The sequence below is a fragment of the Plecotus auritus genome (genome assembly GCF_963455305.1).
Source record: "Plecotus auritus genome assembly, chromosome: 5".
Lineage (NCBI taxonomy): Eukaryota > Metazoa > Chordata > Mammalia > Chiroptera > Vespertilionidae > Plecotus > Plecotus auritus.
Genome location: NC_137776.1, coordinates 103,816,021 through 103,836,604, shown reverse-complemented (window position 1 = coordinate 103,836,604; position 20,584 = coordinate 103,816,021). Strand labels below are relative to the sequence as shown.

General features: G+C 45.6%; 2 protein-coding genes across 3 annotated transcripts in view; one reads left to right on the top strand and one right to left on the bottom strand.

Annotated features, from left to right (window-relative positions):
• CENPP (centromere protein P) overlaps positions 1-20,584 on the bottom strand; it is a 275,842-nt gene that overhangs the window by 51,308 nt on the left and 203,950 nt on the right. The gene's annotated exons all lie outside the window — the stretch shown is intronic.
• Positions 1-20,584, top strand: part of ECM2 (extracellular matrix protein 2) — a 56,542-nt gene that overhangs the window by 25,238 nt on the left and 10,720 nt on the right. For both annotated transcript variants that reach the window (XM_080668816.1, XM_080668815.1), the window contains exons 4-6: positions 1,432-1,938; positions 4,404-4,519; positions 6,127-6,262. In XM_080668816.1, the coding sequence (XP_080524942.1) occupies positions 1,432-1,938; positions 4,404-4,519; positions 6,127-6,262 (759 nt within the window). The remainder of the gene's footprint in view (positions 1-1,431; positions 1,939-4,403; positions 4,520-6,126; positions 6,263-20,584) is intronic.

Here is a 20,584-nt window from a genome sequence, read left to right as displayed (position 1 = left end):
AGTGAAAGGTGCAGGCCGCCAGCAATCCCGCGCCCAGTGTGCGTGAGGCCTGCCTGCTCCTTGCAGCATATTGCACTTCCCCGCTCACTCACTGGGATACAATGATTAGCCCGAACGCAGAGGAAGACTCGGTGAGCAGCGTGTCCCACTCGGGGCTGCTGGGCCCAGGGTCACCTGGCGGCTTTGTTGGCTGCTCACTGTCCCAGGGTCCCCAGAGGCTCATCCCTGAGGGAGGAGAGGCCTCTCAGGAGAGAGGCCAGATCTCCCCAAGCAAAGCCAAGCTCAGCCTTTTGAAACGCAAACCCAGGGGAAATCATGTATGAGAGGCATGGGGGTGCTCTTTTCCTAGTCTGTGATCAAGGATGATCACAGGGCAGGTCTTCTGCCAGGAAGAACTTCAGAATATTTAGAAACTGTACTTTGGTGGGTACTACCAATTATTTTACTAAGGTATTATGACTTTTGAAGTGTTAGAAAATAAGTGTTAATGAAATTGACTCCTTGGAGAGTGAAATCTAAGGCTTATAAAGATTCAGAAATTCTCATTTTTCAAAGGAGCTGAATTATTCTTAAAATGCTGTAGTTATTTTGGAAAAATAAACTTGGGTATACAGGAAGGATTTTAAATGTTTTAATATGATAGCTTTAGCTTCCTTCTGCTAATTTTTTTTTCTATTCTCCTTTTGTATTTTCTGCTAAAGATGTGAAAAAATAACTCAAACACTTTATATTACATACTGAATGGAAATCTTAAGATATCCTTAAAATAATTATACTTTGAGTACTTCTAGGGGCGATCTGTGCACTGCACTCTGTTCCTGCTCTTATCGCCATGTAGTGGTACACAGGGCTCTCTCCGTTAGTTAAGCCAGATGTTTTCTGTAAGTCTCAAGAAGCAAAATGATTTCAGTAGAGACTAGGAGAAAAAAACAACCTTTCTAGCAAAGGGTGCTTTTAGACTCATGAAGCTGAAAGGAAATTGGACAAAAATAATAAATCTATAAACAAAAGCCAATTTCTCTACCATAAGCCTGAGAGTGCACACATTCTTGCCTTATCAACAACCCTACTAATAAACAATGGGGCTACTTATCATTTTGCACCCCCCTTTAGTTACCAGGTAGAATGACACTTGAGTAAAAAAAATAGTAAAACCTTGGGCAAAACTAAAATTGTCTATAATAGATCTTACAGCATAGAAATAGTTACTATTAAAACTATTCAAGCAAAAATTTTAAGATGCATTTCATTTTTAAACTGCACTCAAATACCTGGAGGGAATACTCACTAGCCTCCCTTTTGCTCTGACTCTTCTTTTATTCCTATCACAATGTGCCCCTGCTGCCTCCTCCGTGCATGGTCGGAGCCTCCTACTTGCTACTCAGTGCTAGAGCATTAATGACACAACTGAATTTTCTGGTGATTCTTCAGAACAAAGAGAACCTCCTAATTCAGTTCATCGGCAACGGCCACCTCCTTGGGTGGAACTGGACCAAGCACTGAGAAAAGAGAAGCTTCCGTCTGAGGAGGCTGAAGGAATGAAAGAAAATGAAGACAGGGAGCAAAGGAAAACGAGCCTGGAGCCTGGGGACCGAGGAAGACTTGCTGGCCAGAGGCAGCGCAGTGGGGCCGAACAGAGGCCTGGAGAGCAGGGCAGGCAGGCTCGTCCCCACGGAAACACAGCCAGGGAGGAGGAGGAGGAGGAGGAGGAGGAGGAGGAGGAGGAGGAGGAGGAGGAGGAGGAGGAGGAGGAGGAGGAGGAGACCAGAGGTGTGTTACAGGTGCTGTCCGGACTCCCAGCTGGTGCTCCTCCCAGACGCAGGCCAGCTCTGCCCAGCGGGTGCTCTCTGTCCTACAGGACCATCAGCTGCAACGGTGCAGACCTCGCCCAGATTCCACCGCTGGCAGCACCCGAGGTGACAAGCCTGGAGCTTGCTGGTAAGAGATGTCAATGTCCATTTCGTTTTGAGCTTTGAAAGTAAATAACACATTCCCCTATGAATGTTGTATTTTAACCTCGTAATATAAATGGATTCTAAACAGACTATTTTCACAATCTTTAAACACATAAACACTGCAGAAGAGGTAGGTCTTTTACTACATTATAGCATAATTGGATGTAAAGCAGAGTCCTCCAAATCCAACCATGATTTCTCATGGACTTCTTTAAAAAAATGTTTTTTTCAGAGAGTGGAAGGGAGAGGGAGATAGAAACAATGATGAGAGAGAATTCACTGATCTGCTGCCTCCTGCCTGGCTCCTACTAGGGATTGAGCCCGCAAACCAGGCATGTGCCCTGACCTGGAATCAAACTGTGACCTCCTGGTTCATGGGTCAACACTCAACAACTAAGCCATTCTTAAAGTCAGCTTTTCTGAGGTAACTTTCAAGGAGTAAAACTCATTTTTAGCATGGAACTGAGTTTTGAGACATGCATATAGTCAGGTAACCTCTGCCCAATTCTTCATGTCCCTCCGTTCACAAGCCCTGGCCACCAGGATGTATCTGTGTCTATAGTTTAGACGTTTCCAGACAACATGAGAACGGGGTCACTAGGCACACGGCCTCCTTAGCTGGCTTCCCCATTACACTGCTTTCGGGGTCATCCAGGCTGCTGCATTTGGTCAGCATCTTGCCCTCCCTACTGCTGAGTGCCGTCTGGATGAACCGCTGGTACCAGCTGAGGCATCTGGAGTGTTTCCAGTTTGGGCAGTTCTGTGTACTGTAGTTATGAACACCCACAGGCAAATGTCTGTGGAGACCCCAGTTTCCTTCTCCCTGGAGTACGTGCCAGGAGTAGGACCATTAAGTGACACAGACGCGTTTAACTTGCATTCTGTGTCCCGTTGGCCGTTCCCCCTCATGCTAGCAATTCTGGTGGACATGGATGGCCCCGACCTTCTACTCGTGTGTTTATAGGGCCACCTGAAAAGGTCCTGAGTGCAGGAACAGCATGACCAGGTGTGGGTGTGGCTGGCTGGCTGGGAGGCTGGGCCAATGGACAACGGTGACACGGCCCATGAGGGGTGGCCCTGTAGATGCAGAGGCCACAGAGACTGAATGGGGTTTCAGGCATCTTGGGGGAAATCACAGCAATGAACTACCATCAAAATAATAAATGATGATATAACTACTCAACAGAAAAAGTCTGACACCTTTGCTCAGGATGGCCAGTCTGTGACAGACCCCCCTGCATCATGGCTTCCCGACACCACGCTCTTGTGACTCCAGCAAAGCCCCTCCTGCGCCCGTGTGCCAGATGACCCATAAGAAAGCTTGGTTCGCGAAAGTCTAGAGCAGGGGTGGGCAAACTTTTTGACTCGAGGGCCACAATGGGTTCTTAAACTGGACCGGAGGGCCGGAACAAAAGCATGGATGGAGTGTTTGTGTGAACTAATATAAATTCAAAGTAAAGGAGCGGAGGGGAGAGCAAGAGAACTGGATAGAACAGCCGGATCTGGCCCGCGGGACGTAGTTTGCCCACGGCTGGTCTAGAGTCCTATGCCGGAGCACACAGGGGCTTGGATTTGCAGGAAGGTCACATGTGGTTTATGTTGTGTTTGCTCTTTCTGGGAAGCTCATTTTCTGAGTTTAAAACCATTGACTACTGTACTTAACTAAATGTCAAAACAAAACCCCATAAAGTTAAGGCATGTAGGAACTTCTGCAGATCACAGTCATGCGAGTAGAACCTTGGATCTGGAGGTGATGAGATTATCTCCCCAAGTGGTTGATTTAGGGACTGAGCCTGGTGCTCCAGAAAGGGAATCGACACGCCCACAATGTCACTGATTAATAGCAGGGTTATCGTTGTGAGCAGGGCCTAAGAAATGCCAATGGCAAAAGATGAGGAACTAGAAACCATCTAGAAACCATCTGTTATACCATGCCCAACGCTAACAGAATTGTCCAGCAACCACACTCTGCACGTTTTAAGCAGCTCTGTCTAAAACATGATGTACTAGAGCAATGGTCAGCAAACTCATTAGTCAACAGAGCCAAATATCAACAGTACAACGACTGAAATTTCTTTTGAGAGCCAAATTTTTTAAACTTAAACTTCTTCTAATGCCACTTCTTCAAAATAGACTCGCCCAGGCCATAGTATTTTATGGAAGAGCCACACTCAAGGGGCCAAAGAGCCGCATTTGGCTCGCAAGCCGCAGTTTGCCGACCACAGTACTAGAGCATGGCAAGTCCTTAGAGTGAACGTTTTGACTGTGGAACAGTTTAGTCCCAGTCTTTTATTTCTCTAAATGTACATTTGCTTATGTAATATACATCCCGCCCATGCTGTGCGGATTGCTTTTTCATACAGAGAAAACTCTCGATTGCTATCTGTGCAAGTGCACATGTGTGTAGGTATTGGCACATCGGTCTAAAACACAATTGCCCTGTCCTAGGCAATTCCATCACCTCCATTCCAGAGGAAGCATTTAATGGACTACCGAATTTGGAAAGGCTTGATTTGAGCAACAATAACATCACCTCTTCAGGCATAAGTCCAGAAGCATTCAAGGTAAACCCACATTCTGATTTGTCATGATCTATTTGGATCGCTTTCCCGTGACTGGTACTGGCAGTGGGTGGAGATGGGGACGAGAGGAAAAGCTGAATGTTTACCTGGTAGCATTCTCCTAAGGGGAGAAACTTTCTTCCCTGATGTCCCTAAACTGTACTGAAGCTTTCTCTTGAATGGAGCCTGTTATGTCACATGTGTCTGGCTGCCACACCCTTAGAGCACCAGACACCGCACCAATAACAACATAAATGTGTTAAATTTACAGACTAGTTTCCCCCATGTAGCTGAAAACATGTCATGAGGTGCTCCAGGGAGGAAGGGCAGAATCTGGAAGCTTCCCGAACGCTGGGTGGCAGCTCGAGTGAGCCCCCTGCTCTGGGCCAGGCAGCACTGATGAAGGGACACGTTAACAAGAGGGTGTCTGGAAACCCAAATGGACTCAGTGTTCAGGTTAGGAAAAGAAGAGGGAAGAAGATGGGAAACAGCACAGGATAAATTTCTGGAAGACTCAGATTTGACGTTTTTTTTCTCTAAAAAGGAGAAAAGAGAGGATCAAGGACTTTCTGAGAAACAAATGCAGGGGCAGGAAAGGAGATGGCTGTGTGTACACAATACTCACAAATATGTGTGTTCAGAAGCCCCAGCACAAATACCACAGCCACTGGGTCAAACTGCCCCATCCGGCAGGCCTGTCCCCTCCTTGCACAACTCCCTCTGAGGCACACAGTCCTGGCTCACCCCCATTCGGGCTGGCAGGGGAGAAGGCCCAAACTTGCCTCACAGACTGAGGTGCCCCTCAGGCAGCTGTCCTGATCAAAACCTGGGCACCCATGCACTCCCGGTATTTGATAAAAAGGAAGACATTGTAGGAAATCACCTTCTCTTCTCGTTTGGGGGTTTCTGTCCCAAATTGCTCTGAACCCACTGACGTGAGTCGCCCACGTGGCCCCACTCAAACCCGCCAGCTGCAGTGCTCAGCACGGGCAGCCAGGCAGTGCCGCCAACCAGCAGCTGGGGCGGAGATGCCCCCCTCACCCCATCAAAACCGTGAGGGTGCCACCAGTGCTTGTGATGCCTGACCACCCCATGTTGAAGACATGCTCCATCATTAGTGCTATGTTATAATCTGCTTCTAGTTAATGAACAGAAAACTGAGTTTTACAAATACGTTCACGGGGTTCAAATTGCTGTGCTAACACCACCACCCATGAGGGACTCAGGCCACTGCACTAGTACATCATACAGAGAAAACTCTCACACGGAGAGCTTTAATAACTGTGTGTCTGCTGCTGAGAAGGTGAAAACCCAAGATCTAGCAAATTATAACCAACTCAGTGTGATAGGAGCTTTCTCTCAGTTCTGTGGCCACAGTAATGTGTGGCCGATCTCTATAGTGAGTGGAACATGACTGCCTAGTGTGGCTAAAAGTACCCAGAATAAACACTCACAGGACCGACATCTGCGTGGCAGAGAGAAGATGGGAACCCCCATCTAAACCCCAGTAAGTGCAGGCTTAGAGGCATAACTGCAGCTAACTGACCATTAAGTGGGATGTACTGGACACCTGTGCCAGACGAAATCGTAATCTGAGATTGCTTCTTAAGCATTTGAAGAAGTTGGTGCACCTGAATATGGATGGAAACAGCCTGGCAGAGCTTCCTTTGGAGCTGCCACCAACACTGGAAGAACTCAAAGTCAGTGAGAACAAGCTCCACGCTATGGACGGAGAGCGCTTGTCAGGTACCGAGCATGCGCTTGTCACGTGTTTGTGGAACCTTCTGTCGTCGTGGGGGCATTTTATGTGCGGTATTGCCAGATGAATAGGTGGCAAGGTTTTTTAGGTCACTTTACTATTTAAGTAGAGACACCTTGTTTTAATATTGATTGGTGTAACCTCTTAAAATGTATTTTAAACTGCCCATTGTCTTAACAAGTCCTCTACGTGGAAATAAAACCTCAGTGACTTCAGGTCCTCTCATCTACAGTGACTGAGCTCCAGACCTGTAACACCCTGAGCGACACTAACTTCCCACGCGGCCACGTGTGGTGCTGGCGGGACAGAGGCCTGTGTGGTGGTGGTGATGCGGCACCAGGGCTGGGACCGTCTCCTTATCGCTCCTGCATGCGTAGTGCACACGCCTCAGCCTACTGCCTGCACACATTTTGCTACTGTAATCTGTCATATGTTGGCATATAGACTCTATCACATGAGCAAGTGGACACAGGCAGTCCATGCAGTCTCTCTGGCCCAAACACATGGTGGAGGATGCCAGGTGTGTGGCTGCGGGGCAGCCCGGCTCTCCTATGGGTGGGTGTTAGGGAAGGGCCCGCGGTCCATGCATCTGATACACCTAGAACTGACTATGCTTGTGGTTGTTTCTGGACTAAGCTGAGAGCTAAAGTTGTCATATGATCCATATATATGTAAAAGGCTAAGCGACCCTCCGACCGCCGACCGTATGGTAGGTATGACGCGCACTGACCACCAGGGGGCAGATGCTCAATGCCGGAGCTGTCCAGCGACAGCAACTTTGCAGAGTGCCCTCTTGCACTTCAGGGACCCCTTGGGGGATGTCGGAGAGCCGGTTTTGGCCCAATCCCTGCAGGCCAGGCTGGACCCCACCTGCCAGAGTCCCCCCCTCACTCCACAGACGCCCTTTGAGCCATGGTGCCACCCCAGGTACAGCCGGCCTGCCAGCAGGGAGGGACCGTAGGAGGTTGGCTCCAGGACATGTCCAGCCCGCCATCTTGCCAGTGCCGCCCTGCAGGACTAATTATTTTCCTTTCAATGTGCACAGATCCGTGCACTGGGCCACTAGTGAACTCTATAAAAGAGGCAGGATTATATTTAGCTTTTTAGGAACTCTAGCTAATGTCTTTGATTAGATTATGGTTTACTTTAAGACTAACTGGCAAGTTTTTTGTTTTATCTTCCTAACAGTATAATGTAGCTCTTGAGGTATAGTGCTCAACACTTTTTATTTGAAATATATTTATTATGTTTATATATCTTGATAAGCCAAGATTTTAAAGGAAGAAAACAATTCAATTATCTCCTTTCATTCCCAAAAAACTTCATAGGAAGAAAACAGTTCTGACGATGGGAAAACAATAATGAGAATTGCCAAATCTGAGGATTCCAGAGTTATGGAAATACTCTATTTCCAGATGGGTTTCAGGGTACACAAGAAAAACATAAATAACCACAAATTTTGATGGGCTTTTTAATATGGAAAAGATATTAGAAAATTCAATTTCTAGCTGCTAGAAATTAAAACAGACCAAAGTAACACTTAATTTAGAAGTGTACTAAGGGCTGTATGTGAATTACATGTGAAATCATGTAATTGTGTTGTCACATGACATGTTATAAAATCTAAGTCCACATTTAGAAAATGCTATCGTACATTCCTGCAACTGTTTTTCACGTCCTCTCCCTCATGAACAGATGCTCCCTCCTCCCTAGGAGGGACCGGTCCAGCGAGCTGCCAACTGTATAGGGGCGCGATGAGGCGCTCTCTGCCACCCCCCAGGCCCCGCGCTGGGGACTGCCCTTCTGTGTTGGCTGTGTTCTGAGCCCTGGCCAGTGCTAACCACTCGGGCTGGGTTCTCTCTCTTTCTCCCGCTCTCTCTCTCTCAAACATTTCTTTGAATTGATTTCAGAGAGGAAGGGAGAGGGAGCGAGAGATAGAAACATCAATGATGAGAGACAGGCCGGCCGGGCCTGGGTTCTCTCCTCAGTGCTGCAGCCCTGGAGATTGCTCAGCTCCTGTGAGTCCTGCTGCCCCTGCAGGTCGGGCTGACAGGCAGAGAGCTGGGTGGGCCTCGCTCTAGGGGAAGCCTCAGCTGGGCCATCAGGGCCTGCTGTCTTCCATTCTCTCCCGAGGTGGGGTGTCACCAGGACCGTCCAGGTTACGAGTTCCAGGGAAGCAGGGAGACAGACACTTCAGAGAGACGTAGCATGAGCAAAAGCGTGGAGGAAAGGAAGAACCTAGACACCACAGGCTGCACCGCAGGGCCTGCCTGTCAGCTGGGATGCAGGGGTGGTGGGCCTGAGGAGGCGCAGGAACTGGACAACTAGGAGCTGCAGCCTGTGCTGGCCCTGAGAGCTCCCTGGACGGGACGCTGAGATCTGCATGCCCACATGGGAGAGAGTTACCTCTACAAATGAGGAGCAGGAGTAGAAGGGCAGAGAGGAACAGCAAGGGAAAACCGGTGGGTTGAAAACATGTCTGTCCACACCTATAACCATGACACCTATAACGTCATGCTGTCCCCTGCAACAGGAGTGACTTCCTGCCAATGTCCTGCTAACAAATCCCCTTTCTACCGCATCTAACCTACACGTTTTAATCTTTTCTAACTCTATCCAGTTTCCTGTTACAAACAGTAACACACATACTGTTTCCTATATATACATTATATGCACAAATGAGATAATTATTGCAAAATGATTCATAGTACCATAAGTTTGCATCGTGTAAGGTTTCTCTCTTCTGAGATAATGAAATAACCACTAGTCTACTTCTGTTACCTGTTTTTGACTGGAAAACTTCTATTAAAAACCCAAGCCTGATAAATATGCTGGATTCTCAGGATCTTCAGTTTTAAAAATTAAAGAAAAGATAAGGAACTACAATCACTTATTAAGTTTACTGGTTGGCCTCACAAATTCCCGTCTCTCAGCCCTTCAACGGATCCTGAACACCACCATCCAACCACATCTACACTGCTGTCTCCTCAGGGTATCCTATGGTCTACTCCAGAGAGCACTGTCTTGCTTCTCTGATAGGCCTACAGGTAGGAAATGGGTTGCACAGAGCATTTAGGGTGATGGCTGTGACTTGAGTTGAATATGAAAACATCCCCTATTCTGGAAATCTTAACCACTGAACAAACTCCCAAGTTACACCCTGAATATCTGACTCAGACGCCTCTGGCAATCATTACTCCTGAGCTGCTCATTCTTTTTTTTATAATTAAAAAAAAATTATAAACAGCATAACAGATGGCCCCCATTTTGCACCCGGTACCCCCCTCCCATCCAGTCCCTGGCCCTACCCCAGAGTCATTATACTATTGTCTGAGTCCTAGGGCTATGCATATATGCATATATGCATATTACATTTTTGGTTAATCTCTTCCTGCTTCTTCCATCCCTGAGATCTGTCAGTCTGGATCTATTTTGCTCGTCAGTTTATTTTGTTCATTAGATTCCACATATAAGTGAGATCATGTGATACTTGTCTTTTTCTGATTGGCTTATTTTGCTTAGCATACTCTCCAGGTCCCTCCATGCCGTTTCAAAGGTAAGAGATCCTACCTGTTTTTATAGCTGCACTAGAGGCCCGGTGCACGAAATTCGTGTTCAGGTAGGGTCCTTAGGCCGGGCCAGCGATTGGGGCTGATCTGCGGGGCGACCAGCGGGGTGAATGGGGGGCCCCACTCGCACTTGCATTGGCTGGCCTGGGGCCTGCAGGCTGGGGGCAGCTCCTGCATTGAGCGTCTGCCCCCTGGTGGTCAGTGTGAGTCATGGCGACCAGTCATTGCGCCAGTTCGGTCAATTTGCATATTAGGCTTTTATTACATAGGATAGTATTCCATTGTGTAAATGTACCCATTTTTTTGTTTGTTTGGTTTTTTGAAAAATATATTTTATTGTTTTTTTACAGAGAGGAAGGGAGAGGAATAGAGAGTCAGAAACATTGATGAGAGAGAAACATCGATCAGCTGCCTCCTGCACACCTCCCACTGGGGATGCGCCCGCAACCAAGGCACATGCCCCTGACCAGAATTGAACCTGGGATCCTCCAGTCCGCAGGCCAACGTTCTATCCACTGAGCCAAACCAGTCAGGGCTGTTTGTTTGTTTTTTAATCCACCCATCTATTGATGGGCACGTGGACTATTTTCAGATCTTAGCTATTGTAAATTGTGTTGCTATGAACATAGGGGTGCATATATTTCTGATTGGTGTTTCTGGATTCATAGGATGTGATCCCAGAAGTGGGATTAGGGGGTCAAATGGCAGTTCCATATTCAGTTTTCTGAGGAAGCTCCATACTGTTTTCCACAGTGACTGCACCAGTCTGCATTCCCACCAGCAGTGCATGAGGGTTCCCTTTTCTCTACAACCTCACCAGCACTTGTTATTTGTTGATTTATTGATGGTAGCCATTCTGACAGGTGTGAGGTGATATCTCATCGTTGTTTTGATTTGCATCTCTCGGATGATCAGTGACTTTGAGCATATTTTCACATGTCTCTTGGCCATCTGTATGTCCCCTTTGGAGAAGTGTCTATTCAGGTCCTTTGCCCATTTTTAAATTGGATTATTTGTCTTCCTTTTGTTAAGTTGTATGAGTTCTTTATATATTTTTGAGATATGTTCTCTTATGCAGTGGGTTCCCTTTTCAATTTGATGGTGAGTGTGTTTGTTTGTTTGTTTGTTTTTGTTTGTTTGTTTTTTGCTATGCAGAAGCTTTTTAGTTTGATGATTCCCATTTGTTTATATTTTCCTTTGTTTCTCTTACCATAGGAGACGTATTGGTGACAATTCTGCCATGCGAGATGCCTGAGAATTTGCTGCCTATGGTTTCTTCTACGATTTTTATGGTTTCACTAGAGGCCCAATGCACAAAATTCATGCAAGGGGCTCAGCCCTCGCATCCCTGGCTGCCGCCACCCGCTGCGGGGCAATCGATTTCGGAGCCCTCCTCCACCATAGATCACTCCGCAGAGGGTGATGGTGGTAGCCGGGGCTGTGAGGGACGAGGCAGCTGGGGCTGAGGCAGCCCCGCCCCCTTCCCACTGGTCATTCTGGAAGGTCATTCTGCCGTCCAGTCTAATTAGCATATTAACTCTTTATTATATAGGATGACTTGCATTTGTCTTTTATCAATCTTGAGTTTATTCTTGTGGATGGGATAAGTAGGTGGAGTAGCTACATTTTTTAATGTACCTGTCCAATGATTCCAGCACCATTTATTGAAGAAACTCTTTACTTCATGGTATGCTCTTGCCTCTTTTGTCAAATATTAATTGACTGTAATGGCTTGGGTCAATTTCTGGGATCTCTTTTCTGTTCCAATGGTCTTTATGCCGCTTCTTGTGCCAGGACCAGGCTGTTTTGATTATAATGGCTTTATAGTATAGTTGTGATCTCTCCAACTTTGTTCTTCTTTCTCAGTATTGCTGCAACTTTGGGGGTCTTTCTTGGTTCCATGTAACTTTTTGGATTATTTGTTGTAGATCTGTGAAATATGCCATTGGTATTTTAATAGGGATTGTATTGAATCTAGAGATTACTTTGGGTAGTATGGACATTTTAATGATATCAATGCATCCAATACATGTACACTGTATATACTTACACTTTTTTGTATCTTCATTTCTTTTTTTCAGTGTCCTATAGATTTCCAAGTATAGGTCTTTTACCTCTTTGGTTGTTTATCCCAAGGTATCTTACTATTGTTGTTGCAATAGTAAATGGGATTCTTTTTTTTTTCTTTTTTTAAATTTAATAAATTTTTATTGTTCAGATTATTACAATTGTTCCTCTTTTTTCCCCCATAGCTCCCCTCCACCCAGTTCCTACCCCATCCTCTCCCCTTACCCCCCCCCCCCACCACTGTCCTCATCCATAGGTGTACGATTTTTGTCCAGTCTCTTCCCGCACCCCCCACACCCCTTTCTCCCCAAGAATTGTCAGTCCACTCCCTTTCTATGCCCCTGATTCTATTATATTCACAAGTTTATTCTGTTCATCAGATTTTTTTCACTTGATTTTTAGATTCACTTGTTGATAGATATGTATTTGTTGTTCATAATTTTTATCTTTACCTTTTTCTTCTTCTTCCTCTTACCTTTCAACATTTCATATAATACTGGTTTGGTAGTGATGAACTCCTTTAGCTTTTTCTTATCTGTGAAGCTCTTTATCTGACCTTCAATTCTGAATAGCTTTGCTGGGTAGAGTAATCTTGGTTGTAGATTCTTGCTATTCATCACTTTAAATATTTCTTGCCACTCCCGTCTGGCCTGCATAGTTTCTGTTGAGAAATCAGCTGACAGTTGTATGGGCACTCCCTTGTAGGTAACTGTTTTTCTCTTGCTGCTTATAATATTCTCCGTCTTTTGCTCTTGGCATTTTAATTATGATGTGTCTTGGTGTGGTCCTCTTTGGATTCCTTTTGTTTGGGGTTCTGTGCGCTTCCTGGACTTGTAAGTCTATTTCTTTTCACCAGGTGGGGGAAGTTTTCTGTCATTATTACTTCAAATAGGTTTTCAATATCTTGCTCTCTCTCTTCTTCTGGCACCCCCATAATTTGGATGTTGGTACGCTTGAAGTTGTCCCAGAGGCTCCTTACACTATCTCCATATTTTTGGATTCTTTTTTCTTTTTGCTTTTCCGGTTGAATGTTTTTTGCCTCTTTGTATTTCAAAACTTTGACTTGATTCTTGCAATCCTCTAGTCTGCTGTTAGATCTCTATATAATATTTTTTATTTCAATCAGTTTATGCTTAATTTCTAGTTGGTCCTTTTTCATATCCTTGAGGGTCTTGCTAAATTTATCGGCTTTTTCTAGAAAATTCTTGAAAAACCTTATAACCATGGTTTTGAACTCTATATCCAGTCATTTGCTTTCCTCCATTTCTTTCATTTGTGATCTGTTTCTTTGTCTCCGCATTTTGGCTGCTTCCCTGAGTTGATAGAGTGGCTTTGTGGCTAGGTGTCCTATAGGGCCCAGAGGCTCAGCCTCCCCAGTTACCTGAGGTGGACACTCTTGGTGCACCCCTTTGTGGGCTGTCTGCACAGTCTTGTTGTAGTTAAGCCTTGATTGTTGTTGGTATCACTGGGAGGAATTGACCTCCAGGCCAACTGGCTGTGAGGATCAGCTGTGTCTACACTGGGAGAACTTCTTCTGTGCTGGAAATACCCTTATGAGACAAGACTTGCAAAAGCCTCTGTGCTCAGCTTGGATGGGGCGGAGTCTCAGAGTGGAGCAGACAGTATTGGTTTTCCGTCAGCCCTGCCCTAATAGGCCCCTGTGTCTCAGTGTCCCGTGGTAATCGCTGCAAGCACCTCTGAGAGAAAGCCACCCTCGAGTTCCACCCACTGCCAGACAGTCCAGTTTCTCCCTGAATGAGTCTGGGTCCCCAGAGTCTCGCCCAGAACTGGAGTTCAGTGAAGTCGGGAGCTTTTGTCTCCCTCCTACTTGAGAAAGCCAGCCACGTACTCAGTTGCCCGCCCTCTCCGCACACACGTCTCAGTACCTCTGCCTTCCGCAGTTCCTCTGAGTCTCAGTGTGCTTTTCTCCTTTCTGACAGTCCAGTTTCACCCCGTATGAGTCTGGGTCCCCAGAGTCTCGCCCGGAACTGGAGTTCAGCGCAGTCGGGATCTTTTGTCTCCCTCCTGCTTCAGAAAGCCAGCTGCACACTCAGTTGCCAGTCCTCTCTGCGTGTGCGTGTCTCAGTACCTCTGCCTCCTGCAGCTCCTCTGAGTCTCAGTGTGCTTTTCTCTTTCCTTCTAGTTGTAGAATTTCCACTCAGCCAGCCTTCCTGTGGTTCTGGATGATGTCCTTTTTGTCTTTTAGTTGTAGTTTTGAAATTGTTGTGCGAGGCAGCAGTTTAGGTGTTTACCTATGCTGCCTTCTTGGTTTCTCCCCCATAAATGGGATTCTTTTTTAAGTTTCTATTTCTGCTAGTTCATTAGTGGTATATAAAAATGCCACTGATTTCTTGATGTTAATTTTGTATCCTGCTACTTTGCCCAATTTCTTTTATTAAATCTAGTAGATTTTTAGTGGAGTCTTTAGGATTTTCTATTTTCAATGTCATGTCACCTGCAAATAATGACAGTTTTAGCTCCTCCTTTCCAATTTTGATACCTTTTATTTCTTCTTGTCTGATTTCTGTAGCTAGGACTTACAGTACGATGTTAAATAAGAGTGGCAAAAGTGGAGACCTCTGTCTTGTCCCTGTTCTTAGGGGAAATGGTTTTAGTTTTTGTCCAGTTGCGTATAATGTTGGCTATAGGTTTGTCATATATGGCCCTTATTATGTTGGAGGTGGATCCTCTATTCTCACTTTGCTGAAAGTTTTCTAAACAAAAAATGGATGTTGAATTTTGTCTAATGCTTTTTCTTTCTTTTTTTAAAAAACATTTTATTGATTTTTCACAGAGAGGAAGGGAGAGGGATAGAGAGTCAGAAACATTGATGGGAGAGAAGCATCGATCAGCTGCCTCCTGCACACCTCCCAATGGGGATGTGCCCGCAACCAAAGCACATGCCCCTGACCGGAATCGAACCCGGGACCCCTCAGTCCACAGGTCGACGCTCCATCCACTGAGCCAAACCAGTCAGGACTCTAATGTTTCTTTCTATATTTATTGATTGATATGATCATGTGATTTTTTGGACTTCATTTTGTTAATGTGAGGTATCACATTTATTGATTTGCAAATATTGTACAGCTTTGCATCTCCAGAATAAATCCCACTTGGTCATGGTGTATGATCTTTATAAAGTATTGCTGGGACTGATTTGGTAATATATCATTGAGGATTTTAGTATCTGAGATTATCAGGGATATTGGCCTGTAATTTTCTCTTTGTAGAGCCTTTATCAGGTTTTTAAATTAGGATAATGCTGGCCTTATAAAAAGAGCTTGGAAATATTCCTTCCTCTTGAGTTTTTTGAAATAGTTTGAGGATGATAGGTGTTAATTTTTCTTAGAATGTTAGATAAAACTCCCCTGTGAAGCCTTCTGGGCCATGCTTTTGTTTGCTGTGAGATTTTTTTTTTTTATTACTGCTTCAATTTCCTTAGTTGTTACTAGCCTATTGTTTTTCTGATTCTTCCTGATTGAGTTTTGGAAGATTGTATGTTTCCAGAAATGTTTCCATTTCGCTCAGGTTGTCCAGTTGTTGGCATGTAGTTGTTTATAGTATTTTCTTACAATCCTTTGTCTTTCTGTGGTATCAATTATTAGTCTTTTTTATTTCTTGATTTATTTATTTCAGCCCTCTCCATTTCTTGTTGAGTCTGGCTAATGGTCAATCTTGTTTATGTTTTCAAAGAAGCAGCTCTTGGTTTCATTGGTGTTTTGTATTTTTTTTAGTCCCTATATTAATTAATTCTGCCCTGATCATTATTTCCTTCCTTCTACTTTCTCTGGGCTTTTCTTGTTGTTCTCTTTCTAGTTCTTTTAGTTGTAGGGTTATATACTTTGAGCTTTTTTGTTTGTTTCTTGAAGTAGGCCTGTAATGCTATGAACTTCCCTCTCAGGACTGGTTTCACTGTGTCCAATAGATTTTGGGTTGTTCTGTGTTCATTTTCATTTGTTTCCAAGAAGTCCTTCCTTCCTTCCTTCCTTCCTTCCTTCCTTCCTTCCTTCTTTCCTTCCCTCCCTCCCCCTCCTTCCCTCCCTCCCTCCCTCCCTTCCTTCCGTCTTTCTTCCCTCCCTCCCTCCCTTCCTGGTTTCACTGTGTCCAATAGATTTTGGGTTGTTCTGTGTTCATTTTCATTTGTTTCCAGGAAGCCCTTCCTTCCTTCTCTCTTTCTTAATCTCTCTGGCAACCCATTCATTGTTTAATAACATGCTATTTAGCCTCCATGTTTGAATGTATTTGTTTTTAGTGTAGTTGATTTCATTTCATGCCATTGTGATCTGAGAAAAGGCTTGATATGATTTCAATCTTCTTGTACTTGTAGAGCCTTATTTTGTGTCCTAGAATGTGGTCTACTTTCAGAATGTCCCACGTGAGAAGAATGTATATTCTTCAGGTTTTTGATGAAATATGTGGTGAATGTCAGTCAGGTCCATCTGATCTAGCGTATCATTTAAGGTTGCTGTTTCCTTGATTTTTTTTAATATATTTTTTTTATTGATTTTCTACAGAGAGGAAGGGAGAGGATAGAGAGTCAGAAACATCGATGAGAGAGAAACATCGATCAGCTGCCTCTTGCACACCCCTACTGGGTATGTGCCCACAACCAAGGTACATGCCCTTGACTGGAATCGAACCCGGGACCCTTGAGTCCGCAGGCCGACGCTCTATCCACTGAGCCAAACCGGTCAGGGCTCCTTGTTGATTTTTTGTCTGGAAGATTTATTGAGTGAAGTCAGTGGAATGTTAAAGTTCCCTAACATGAATGTACTGCTTTCAATCTCTGCCCTAAAGTCTTCTGAGAGTTTGCGCGCACACACACACACACACACACACACACACACACAAAATTTAGGTGCTCCTATATTGGGTACATATATGTTTACCAATGTTATCCTCTTGTTGGATTGATCCATTTAGTATTATTTAGTGATCTTCTTTGTCTTTGTTTTGTTTTGAAATCTGTTGTGTCAGATATAAGTATTGCTACCCTTGCTGTATTTTTTTGTTTTGTTTTGTTTCCATTTGCATGGGAAATTTTTTTCAATCACTTCACTTTCAGTCTTTTATTTCTCAGATGGGTCTGTATAGACAGCATATACACTGAGTGGCCAGATTATTCTGATCTCTGAACACATAATAATCTGGCCACTCCATGTATATCCTATATAATAAAAGGCTAATATGCAAATTGTCCCCTCGACCAGGAGTTCGACCAGTAGGCAGGCTGGCCAACCACCCATGTCCCCTCCCCCTGAACAGGCTGGCCGGACCACCCATGCACAAATTCATGCACCGGGCCTCATTTTCTCTCTCTCTCTCTCTCTCTCTCTCTCTCTCTCTCTCTCTCTCTCTCTCTCTATATATATATATATATATATATATATATATTGATGTGTCTAGGCATGGATGGGCCACTTTGGGTTCTTTGTGCTTGGGACTCTCTGTGCTTCCTGAATGTTATTTCCTTGTCCAATTATATTTTTTCCATTGTTTTTCAGAGAGAGTGCAAGGGAGGGAGAAAGAGAGAGAGAAACTGATATGAGAGAGACACATCGATTGGTTGCCTCCCACAAGTATTGACCAGGGCCTGGGATCAAACCTGCAACCTAGATACATGACTTTGAATGGGAATGGAACCTGTGACTCTTTAGTACAGGGCTGATGCTTTACCCACTGAGCAATGCTGGCCAGGGCTGAACATGTGTGACTTTTTCCTTCACCAGTTTAGGGACATTTTCTGCCATATTTATTCAAACAGGTTCTCTAGCCCTTGCACATTTTTCTCTTTTGATACTCCTATGTTGTGGATATTGCTACTTTTCATGGTGTCCCACAACTCCCTTAAACTGTCTCCTGTTTTTTTAATTGCCTTCATTTCATTTAGTTCTCTTTTTGGAGATTCCTCCTGTTCTTTCATTTGAGGCCTATTTCTTTGTGCTCCCCCACCCCCCACATTTAAAAAAAAATATTTGTTTCCTTGTGTTGAATAAGACAGCTATGCCTTCCAGTCTTGATGAAGTGGCCTTTTTGTGGGACCCAGTGGTGTAGTCTCCTTAATCTTCTGAGGTGGGTGCTCTAATAATGACCCTTGTTTGGGTTTTATGGCCCTTCTGTTGTATTTGGGTCTTGATTGCTTTTGCCCCATTCATGGGTGGGATCAGCCCTCAGGCTTGCTAATTGTGAAGCTCAACCAGAACTACATGTTGCCAGCAGTTATACATGTGCTCATAGAACAAAGTAAGACTGAACAGAAAATAACATGAAAAAGAACCAACAACAAGAAAGACTGAAAAAGAAAAAGAAAAATACTAAGAGATATGAGACCTAAAGAACTAGAGGGGGTGGGGGTGGGAGGGAAACATAGAAGAGAATATGGAAGGAAGAAAAAAGAACTTTGGATCTGGAGTTTGTGGAGCTCACTGGATTTTGCTATGCTATTGAGTCTGGCCCCTTGATGTGTCTGTCCCAGGACTCCCGGAAGGTTCTCCTATGAAGGTCAATATGAGTGGTTACCCTGTGTGGCCTTGGACACCTGACTGAAGCAGGCAGGGCCCCAAGTAGTCCTTCGGCAAAGCTAGTAGCAGAGATGCTGGGTCTGCTTCAGGTCTGAGATGCTCTCCCTTCACCCGTGGAATTGGGCTTTGAGGGGGAATTCTGGTCTTGGCCCAGATGGTTTGAACAGACTTGCATTGGGGGTGATTCCATAGTTTGGGGGCAGGTGAGGCGGCACTACCTCTCCTTCCAATGCCTCAGCTCTGCCTGGCTTGCTGGCACCCCTTGGGCACCTCAAACAGGAGGAGATAAGAAAATCAGCCCGACTTAGTACTCCAATCTTTCAATGCCATGGGCTCCTGCTGGGTGGGGCCTCCGCCCAGAATCCGACCAGCCAGATGTCTAAGTCCCCTTGCCGCCGGACCCAGCTGCACTGGCGCAACTGTGCACCCCGAGCCGTCTCCCTCATTCAGGTCACTGCAGGGCAGTGCAGAACCAGCTGTTTTGCAGGTCACGGAAGAGGAGCTCCCACCTGCTTGAGCCCCACTGCCCAGTCCCCACTGGGTCTCCTCCAAAACTTCCTCCAGAGAATAAAGGGTCCCTCAGATTTACTGCTGGGTCTGCCTGTTAGACCCCTCTGCTGGCGCCAAGCTCTGCTGTGTGGCCCTTCCCACAGGCAAGGTCAGGGCTAACTTCCCTGGCAGGAATGCAGCTGGATGATGGTGCTGCTCTTTCTAGCAAGTCCTGGCCTCTCCCTCTGCCCGGAGCTCAGCTCCATGGCCCAGGAGCACCCAGGGCAGGGGAGGTGCAAGCCCCCCACCCCACACACACAGCAGTCCCTGCCGACTTCTGGTGCGGGGTGTGCGGGCTCAACACTGACCCGCGTCTGCTCCTGGCATCCTGCTCACAAGGAGGATTCTGCAATATCCCCAAACCTGTTCCACACCTGCGGAGGTAGAAGCACCCCGGGCAGCAGGGCAGCAGTGGGGCGCAGAGGGGGACGTGCACACACACACACACACACACACACACACACTCACTCACACTCCTACATACTCTTCACACACACACTCTCACCCTCACACGGGTCTTGTGCTATGTTCTCATCTAGCTGCCCATTCTTCTTTAAGCTTCCAATTAATTTGCATCATACCACTCCTGAGGCCAGTAAAAATAATTGAGATAAAACTTGTTTGTATAAAGGCCTTTCTTGGTAGTGCAATTTGATTGCATAAAGAGTTTTTGATTATTTCCCTTTCAAAACGTCCACTTGGCTGCATTGTCTGCCAGGAAGTGAACACTGTGATGGAAATTTAGTGCTGCATGTTCATCAATTGAGGGTTGCAGGCAAAGATGCTCCTTTTTGTGCCAGAAAAAGAATCCCTCATTGCACTGTACTCCTCATCCATCCCCAATTATGCTGCCATTTTACAGCTACCTGTCCCTACAAATGCTTCAAATGACCCACAACCTTCTCCTTTACCCAGCTGTGTTTCAAGTCCCTGCTTGGCTATTGCTGCCTCCGTGGGGCACCCTGCCTATCACCAAACCACCCCCATTCCCACCCCCACCCCTTATAGTACATACTTTTTATTTTCATTCTTTTAAATCCTCACCCGAGGATATTTTGTCCACTGTTTTTTAGAGAGAGTGATAGGGAGGGAGGAGGTGCGAAGAGACAGAGAGAAACATCTATGTGGGAGAGACACATCAACCGTTTGCCTCCAGCACGTGCCCCGACTGGGGCCAGGGATAGAACCTGCAACACAAGTACATCCCCTTGAACCTGAGGAGACCCTTTGGTTGGCAGGTCGAAGCTCTAACCACTGAGCGAGCAACCAGCCAGTGCCCTTATAGTACACACTTTGATCAGATAGCACAGCAGTGGTTTTTCTACAAGCCTGCCTCCCCACTGGACCATGCATTCAGCGTTTAATCTTGGCTGAACTCAGCTACAACATTTGCCCTCCAAATAAACTGAAAATTTCACATGACATTGTAAAAACGTATTTTCATTGAATTCAGTGAGGAAGGGAGAGGAAGAGAGAAACATCAGTGATGAGAGAGAATCATGGGTCAGCTGCCTCCTTGCACACCCCCTACTGGGAATCAAACCTGCAACCTGGGCGTGTACACCCTGACAGGGATCGGAACCCTGACTCTGGTTCATGGGCC